The sequence below is a fragment of the Acomys russatus genome, chromosome 26 (genome assembly GCF_903995435.1).
Source record: "Acomys russatus chromosome 26, mAcoRus1.1, whole genome shotgun sequence".
NCBI lineage: Eukaryota > Metazoa > Chordata > Mammalia > Rodentia > Muridae > Acomys > Acomys russatus.
In genome coordinates, this window is record NC_067162.1 from 47,229,978 (window position 1) to 47,238,936 (window position 8,959).

The window sequence follows — 8,959 nt, forward strand, 5'->3', positions numbered from 1 at the left end:
TCTTTCTTGTCTTAAGCTTTCAGGTATCATGTCTGTGAGATAGGTTTTTTCTGAAGCCTGAGTCAGGGTTAAGTCTGTGGTGCGTTTGGGGTGCGTGTTTGCCTAGTATACAGAGAGGTTGCTTTCATGAAAAGACCACTTTCCTCAGAAACTTACCTTTGCGCCCTTGGTGAACAGCAGTTGCACATGTGAGAGCATGGGCTGTGCCTGCACCTTGCCTCCATCGCTCCTTTAGCGTTATAGGAAGTCTTGAAATGGTAGTGCAATTGCAACAGCCTAACCCTTTGTTCTCACTCTAACTACAAATGTCAAGTTTTAAATTTAAGTTTTGCTGTGCTGAGGATCAAATCCAGGGCCCGTGCATACTCAGCAAGTGCCCCACCACTGAGCTCTTACTCCTTACAATCCTGCACATGCCAATTGTTTTATTTCATGTGTTTGGGGTGTGCACATGCCCATGCCATGCCATGACGTGGGGCTCAGGAGAAAACCTCAGCTGGTGCTGGTCCTCGTCCTCCACCCTGCAGGGCCTGTTGTTGTTCACGCCCACTTGCAGCAGGGTAGCTGCCCTAGCCCGCAAGGGTCCTGCTCCTTCACCTCTCATCTGCTGTGAGCTTGAATTACAGATACACACGACCACATTTGCCTCTTCCACCAGTTTTAGAGATCCAGACTCCAATCCTTACATTTGCACAGCAAGGGCTTATCTACCGAGCCATCTTCCCGGCCCTGCAGTCTTAGAGCCAGCCTGTCCGTGTCTACAAATAGTCATTTGGGTTTGTTTTTGTTGTTGTTGTTGTTTTTGTTTTTTTTTTGGAGGGGGAGGTGGAGTTGTTTGCTTGTTTGATTGGTTGGTTTGTTTTGTTTTGTTTTTTGAGACAAGGTTTCTCTGTGTAACCTTGGCTGTCCTGGACTCACTTTGTAGACCAGGCTAGCCTCTCACTTACAGCAGTCCCCCTGCCTCTGCCTCCTGAGTGCTGGGAGTAAAGGTGTGCAGCACCACGTCCAGCTCCATTTTGGGTTCTTAGTCGGCGTCCATTACACCTGTGCACCAATGAGGGGAGAATTAACAATGACTGAGTCCCAGCCCCTGAGCACGGCGTGTCCCCGTTTACTTGGATATGACCTACCTTTGTGGGTGCCATTTCCAGCAAACAGGTGCTGAGAGTGATTTGTTAAACATGCGCCAACGTTTCTTCTTTTCCTTTTCTTTACCTTCTGTTCCAGGAGCACAGTGGGTGCAAGTGCTGGTCTCTAGCTGCTCACCGACAGTCTGTAGAAATACAGCTGACTCTGCATGGTGTTCTGGCCATCCTTTAGTAACCTGGCGAGATCCCCCGCTGGTTCACAGAGATGATTTGACTTGACTTTGTAATATATTGGGAAGTTTCACATAAGCCATCATGTCATTTGCAAGGAGCCTTTTTATCTCTTCTTTTCAAAATTTCACTCATTTCTTTTTCTTGCTTCTCTAATTAGGATTTGCATTGTGTCTCATAGAAGCAGAAATGTGTGTGTGTGTGCGTGTGTGTGCGTGTGCGTGTGTGTGTGTGCCTGTGCCCATGTATGTGAGGACAACTTGTGGCAGTTGGTTGTTTCCTCCAGTGTGGGCTCCAGGGATCAAACTCAAGTTGTGACATTTGGCAGCAGGCTCCTTCACCCATCAGTTTGTGTCCAGCCTGACTGTATCCTGAGTTCTAGACCAGCCTGCCCTCCAGAACAAGACCCTGTATGACCACAAACAGAAGCTCCAGGGTAAAGACACATAGTGTCCACAACAGTGCCAGAGTGGCCACACTTTCTGCGTGACATCCAGGAATTCCCTTGGTTGGTTGGTTGGTTGGTTGGTTACTCTGAATAAAGCTGTTGCTGCCCAAAGGCTGTGCCGGGTGCTGCCAGCACCAGCTGCTTGGGTAGTGCTGGCAAATGTTTCACAGCTTCTGAGAAGGGCCCAGAATAGGATTCAGGAACAGTTTCTAAGAGCTGGCAGACACTGGCCTCCTCTTCAGGCCCCAGGCCAGGGACAAAGGAGAAGCCCAGGCTTGGGCATGACTAAGGCCCTCCCACCAAAGGCTGTGACGTTCGAAGGTTTCCAACTGTCTGATTTCAAAAAGAGACATTGGTTCTGGGGTGGAGGTGGAAGCCTCCTGCCTGGGGTAGCCATGGGGTTGAAGAGCTATGGAGACCCCAGTGCTGCCCTGCCCTGCCCTGCCCTGACCCAACTGTCTCTTCTCCCATCTGCAGGTGACTCCAGGGTTTGAGGAAAAGGAAGGGGAGCTGCTAGTTAGGGGACCCTCTGTGTTTCGAGAGTACTGGGGTAAGCCAGAAGAGACTAAGAATGCTTTCACTTCGGACGGCTGGTTCAGAACAGGTATGACCAAACTCTGAAATAGCGGAGGGGACTGCGGGTTGAGCATGGTCTGGTCTATTCTGGTGTCCCGTAGCCTGTGCATTGTAGAACCTCCCACTGACAGCAGAGGCCATTTGGAGGCTGCTGTTTGACACCCTTTGGAGTACCCCAGCCTCCTACCAGCTACCACTGCCCTGTAAAGAGCCTGGAGCCTTATCTGTCCCCACAATGTAGCTCCCACACTGTCCCTTGCCAGCTGGACACATTGCTCAAGACTTGTTGATGTCCCAGAGGTCAGGCCCTCCTCTTCCTCCTGGGCACAGCACCACTCCTGTCCTCTCACACAGCCGTACCCATGTGCTGTAACTCTCCCCGCCCCACCGTGGGGGCAGAAGCAGTTCCACTTACCATGATTTGCTTTGGCTTAGTGCCTGGGGGGCACGTGGATGAGGGCAGTAGGCCCAGCAGGGTGGGAGGCACACAGCATGTACCTCCCACAGGTAACCTCGCCTGTGTGTCAGCTCTCCTGAGACCCCTCCTCACTCTGGGAATGCCATGTCCTGAGACAGTATACCTGTACTGGAGTTGCTAGCTGTACCATTGTGTCTGCTGCTGTGTTTTTACCTCAAATTCCTCAGCATCACATGAGGCACTGACCTCAGGATGCCAGGGCTGGTCAGTCCGAGTTTTCCTTTCTTCCCTTCCATAGTTCTGACATTTTTGTGTGCATCCTCTCTTTCCTAGTTTTTAAGTAATACTTTTCAAAAAGAAAGGCCTGTGTCCCACATGACACCCTGGCCCATGTGACAGAAGTAGGAAGCAAAGCCTTGTGGGACCATGTGCCTGGGTGTGTCAGTGGGTAAGGAGGCAATCAATCCCTAAGTCTGCCAAACGTGGCCCTCACTCTGCTGGCCCTGGAAGGAGGCATTCTCCCAGCTGCCTTGGGTCACTATCCTCGAGAGAGGTGGACACCATTCCAACACCTCCAGGCAGTGCCCAAGGTCCACAGGTGGGGACCCACAAGCTCCTGAGCATGGCCTGCAGGCTCTGCAGGGATCACTGTTGCAGGGTGCCACCAGCTCGGTGGTGGGCAGCCTGACGCTATTATATCAATAGATCAGTGATGGGGAGTGGTAAGTGCTCCCTCTGTAAACATCCTGGTTAATGCCAGCTTTCTGGAGGAAACAAACCTCCCGCTGTTGTCCCTCCAAAACAGTGTTCAGGAAACCCTCTTTTGAATGACTCTTGCTTTTAGCAGGTTCCTCCAGCAGCCTTCTGCTTAGTCCCTGCGGGAATCCCAACTGGCTTTGTGGTCACCTTCTTTTATATTTAGGTTTGGATAAAAAGCTGTGTTCTTCCCTCTAAAAACACAGGGAGCGAGCCCTATAGGTTTTCCTGATGTCGGGACTCATGGAGCCCTGGGGTGCTGCAGGAGCCACGTGGCAGTGAGCGCTCCGGGTGGGCCTTTCTGCTGAAAAGGACTGGCATGCATTAATTATTGTAAAGAGATGTCTTCAGGAGAAAACGATTTTGAAATTCAGTTTAATTTCATTGTAACGTGCTGCAAACAGGAAGGGAGTGTGTGTGTTTAATTGGCTCTCGGGGGTAAGGCCGGGAGCTGGCAAGCCTTTGTCACAGGCCATTAGCGATACAGGCTGCATAATGAGAGCGCGCAATCAGCTCGCAGCTGCTGCTCCTACGGGGAGAGCATGATATTAAGTAGAAATCAGGATAAATTAAACTTAACCCTTTCCCAAGCTGTCCCTCCTGCCGCTCGGATTGTGGCATAAGCTGGAGAGAGGCTGTCCTGGGCTCTTGAGAAGAGCCTCAGCCACAGCCTCTCGCAGCTCATCCTCTGGGTCAAGATGACAGTCACCCAACTGCTCCCTCCTGCTCCCTCCTCCACCCTGCTATCTGCAATTATTCTTGTCTCAGAGACTGTGCAGAGAAGCTCTCCTGATCAGCGGCTACTCAGAAGGGAGTAGAGGCCTCCTTCACTGCCAGATTAGTCCACCTAGCTCTGTGACCTCCAACAAAACTGGATGGAACGCATGGCCAACCCGCTGCCCTGGTGATTACGGGGCCCGGGGGGCCAGGAAGACAGTAGTGAGTAGCCTGGAGTCTGCAGTTAGGCTGTCCCTGGTGGGTGACAGGAGGGAACAGTGACTCTTTTGGGGCTGCTTGAGGACCACCAGGGCTAAAGAGCAAAGTGATCAGCCAGTCCCACAGCAGAGTGAGTGGGATCCTAGGAGCCGTGACTCAGCCCATAAGATGCATGGGTAACGTGTATGGTTCCAGATAAACCAGCAAGGAGGACGCCAGCTGTGGCGCTGCTTAGAGAGCAGCCCCCTGATCTGAGGATAGTCACCAGCAACATCCCAGCCACGCAGGAAGGAGAGATAAATGCCTTTGCTTTCCCCAAATGAGCCGATATACAGCTGCCTCGCCTTCACGTTCTGTACCCTGCTCTGTGTGCGGAGCTGTTGGGGCTCCGCTGGTGTCTGCTGTGGGTGGCAGCCTTAGGGGGCTTTGCCCTTCCCTTGTTGATCCACACTAGAGCCTGGTGTGCTTCTGGAGGGCCCCGCTGCAGTGTCTTAACACATGGCTGCCAATGGTCTTTAGATGTAGCCTGTTGACCTTTCCCCTTCAAAGGAATGTAGTGCTGTGTGTCAGAATCTGGACTGCCCTGGCAGTGGGCAGAGGCTGCTTATCCGCCTGCAGGATTGGAACCAGCCAAGACCTGGGCTGGGAGCCAACCTTGCCTCCATGCACCATAGTGATTGCATATGGTGGGCAGTCTGTGCTAGTGTGCCATCGAGAGAGCAAGGCATCAGCAGGGAGGGCATGAGTTAACAAAGTCCCAGAGGCACTAGGTGTCTTGAGGGATTGGAATCCTCCAGGCAGGCTGTGTCGTCCCTTACTTGGGTTTCCATGGGGACCTGGGACATGCAGGAGCCAGAGATTAGCCTGGATGAGGCCACCCTCTAATAATGACATTGTCCATCACCATCTCGTACCCTGTGTTGGCCAGGATAGGCAGGCAGGGCAGCGAATACCCCTAATTCACTGCTGTCTGGCCAGAAGGCCCCACTTTCTCCTCTGTTCTCTGTGTGTTAGGGTTAGTACCAAGTGCTGCTGGGAAGTCTCCTCAGCTCTGCTGAGTGGCTTCTTTAGCGCAGCCTCTGCAGGTTAGCGTTGGTTTAATCAATTGTTGATAGCCTCTTCCCCTTGACTCTTAAACTGGTCACCATCATCGCAGCGTTGAGCTTCCTGCTCTTTCCTTGCTGTGTGACTGTCACCTGGGAGGATGGGAAAACAGGAGTGCCTTCCTGACTGGATACAAGGAGAGCACCTGGCACCCTATGCACTTTGTTCTCAATAGCAAGTCCCAGGCTTCAGGTGCTGTGAGTGGACCAAACAGGCCGGGGACCACAGGAAGGTGGCCTCGTCGCCTGCTGCAGATGGTATGAGTGCCAGCAGTATCTGCTCTGGTTGCTTCCTGTGTACTGAGCTGTTGTGAGCTCTAGGCAGGAGCTCACAGGCTTTTACAATCTGTATTATGTGCCGACCCATGGCTTAGATTTGCCCAGCCCGGCCAGCCCACCATGGGCCAGAGACTCAAGACTCCAGGGTATTGTTAGTGTGGGAAACAAGAAGCACTTCCCCCTTTCCCATCTTCTCCCCCAGGCCTTGCTGGTGGTTCTGGGATGCAGACCCCTATTCCTACATGGTTGCTCACACCCTACCATCCTCTGGTGGACCCTACTTCCAGAGGTGCTGCCCACAGCCTGCTCAGTCTACATGCAGTATTTGTCCTGCTAAGCTTGGCTGGTGGAGGCTGCCTGCCTGTGCTGGAGAGGCCAGGATCTGTAGGTCTCAGGTACCTACAGACCCTTCGTGGGGCCGTGCCCTTCTGCCCAGGCCATCTAGAGCCTGAGGCCTATGGTAAGTGTACGCTTCGGCATTCTTCTTTGACACATGGAGCTCCTGCCAGGCTCTGCAGCTCTTGACCACTTACCTCTCTGCTTTCTGGCATTCAACTTCTAACATATTATTTTTTTTTTTCTGCTTTTTCTCCCTACTTTGGGATTTATGCCTTTAAAATCAAACAAATAAACTATTGTTGGCTTTGTTTCTGGGGTTTAGCTGTGTCTGGTCTGCCACTGCCCTAGTCACATTTTGGTGAGGTTTAGGATCCTGGGAAGCTATCATATCTGTTTTTGCTTTTATTTCCTGCGCCTTTTCGTGTCTTCCTAGGTTCTACCCCCCAGGCTCAGGTCTCAGAGGCTTTCTGCTTTGGTGCCAGTGACAGCTGGCTCCCGTCTGCCATAGGCACGCCCTCTGCTAGGGTCATGATGCCTCCCGTGCCTGCCTCAGCCACCTCCTCTGTCAGACAAGAGGGGCCCAGTGGAACTGAAGCTGCTGGAGACAGGACTGTGGCAGATATGACAGAGCAGGTAGTCCTGGGTGCCCAAAGCTTTGAGAACCAGAATCCCAAATGTTGGCTGCTACTCTGCAGCACCTGTGGATGCCTGGCATCATGACAGACTAGCAGCCCTCAGTCCCCAGCAGAGCGGATGCTGGGCTATTGTTTGCAGGGTCCCTAGCCAGGAGAGCGAGCTGAGCTGACCACAGGAGGTGGTGTGCAGCTTCCCCAACAAAGCCCCCAAGGAAGTACTGCCCCCTACTCCATCCTTGCATCCAGAAATTGAAATCCGAGTATCACAGATTTATTTTCAATTACAGTTTAAGGCAGAGACATGAACTATCACTGGGTTTGAAAGCAGTGCATAAATCCATGTAATAAGATTTTATTGATTGCATGCTGTTTCTGTCGGAACAAAATTCCCTCGCTGCACACATCAGGTCAGACCAAGGAGGCACATTGGCAGGAGGCTAAATCCAGATCAATGCATCCTGACAAATATGTTGTTATAAAAAGTAAAAGTTACTTAACTTGTTTGATGTGCAGTTCAAAATGAAGACTTGTCTTTAACTCCCAGCCCAGCAGCCTGGTGCCTTAGATGCTTGGTGCCTCCTCCTTGCTGTTTGCCTGGCCCCCTGTCTTTAGTTACTTTGGTCCTTGGTAATGGGGTTGTACTGAACAGGCAGGGACAAGCTGGAGGGGCCAAAAATGGCCTCACACTAACACGTCAAAGTACAAAGTCAGAGCCGAGTGTGGTGCATGCCTTTAATCCCAGCACTCGGAGGCAGAGGCAGGTGGATTGCTGTGAGTTCAAGGCCAGCCTTGTCTACAAATCAAGTCCAGGACAGTCAAGGCTACACAGAGAAACCCTGTGTCTGAAAAAAAAAAAAAAAGTACAAAGTAAGTGAATTTCTAAGGGATTAGCTCACAGCAGTAAAATAGCAGGAGTCTGTTTGAGACTGTGACATCCAGCGGCCTTCCTATGACAGTCCTAGCCAGGGAGAGGGCAAGAGGGAGGGATGGGAAGGCAAAGGCACACTAGTGTCTAGAGGAAGGAACATGGCAGCCATGAGCAGCTTGAGGATGACTGAGCTGAAGTTCCCAGCTGCCGGCCTCCTGTCAGGACCTCAGGACTCTGGGAGGTACCCGAGCCTTTTCTGAGACAACATGAAGCCTTGTCCCTGAGGGCACAGACAGTGGGAACTCTGCTGCAGAACACAGAGCTACATGGGCTGACCAGAACAGCCAGGCTCACAGCCACTGAGACAGCTTGACAGTTAGGCTGCAACTGTAGAAGATGGGCCTCAGCCCCATGCCGGTCTGCTTGGCCTTGTCTGCCATGCCACTGAAATACAGCCTTGTGATGGCAACATCCCCTTCCTCCCTCCTAGAGACTTGGTGGCCTGAAAGGGCATGGCCACCTACAACCATGCCTTGTGGGTATTGTGAGCAGCACAGCACCCTTTTCTAGAGACAGCACCTTCTACTCACACCCATGAAAGGAAACCAAGGTAGTAGTACCCTTCTTTCAGACCCAGGAGAAAGCCTAGAGCCCAACACAGTAGGACCCCAGGGCACAGCTCGAATTGTTCTTATATGAGTCACTGGTGTTCAGCCACAATGTCAAGTAAGGACCCAGCATAATGCCCTGGAGCAAAAGCTCCTCAGCCTGTGTGGGTGGCTGTGGGGAAACCAGATGCTGCTGCTGTCACTCTTGGTGAACACCATCATCAGGACCCCCTCTCAAGCACTCTGTGAATTCCAGAACTTTATGAGGACATTCACTGCACCAAGTGTCCCCTCTGTGGCTGGCAGTGCCTGTGTCAGCAGCATTACTGACCTTACCTCAGACCTCCTGACTTGCTTTCTTTCTACGCCTGTGGTGTGTTACTTAGTGATCTGTCCACAGAAGCCACTCTGTGGACAACCATGGCAACCACACCCAGTTTCCTTCTGCCTGATGCCATCCATGCTGCTTATGGCTCAGACTTTCCTACTGCTTGCAAGCCCTTGACATCTGCATCCCTTGCTGGTCCTTCAAGTGGCCTGGAGAGAGTAGGCTGGAACTGCCACTATACCACACTGCGATGGCATGGATCCTGCTCTGGTGGGCGCTGATGGGGGACCAGACTACAGTGAACATGGCTCTTGAGCAGGATGGACTCCAGTCACCAGCTGAGGGG

At 52.2% G+C, this 8,959-nt stretch overlaps 1 protein-coding gene across 1 annotated transcript in view; it reads left to right on the forward strand.

Moving 5' to 3' along the window:
• Positions 1 to 8,959, forward strand: part of Acsf3 (acyl-CoA synthetase family member 3) — a 42,237-nt gene that overhangs the window by 22,804 nt on the left and 10,474 nt on the right. The window contains exon 8 of the mRNA XM_051168870.1: positions 2,245 to 2,371. Within this exon, the coding sequence (XP_051024827.1) occupies positions 2,245 to 2,371 (127 nt within the window). The remainder of the gene's footprint in view (positions 1 to 2,244; positions 2,372 to 8,959) is intronic.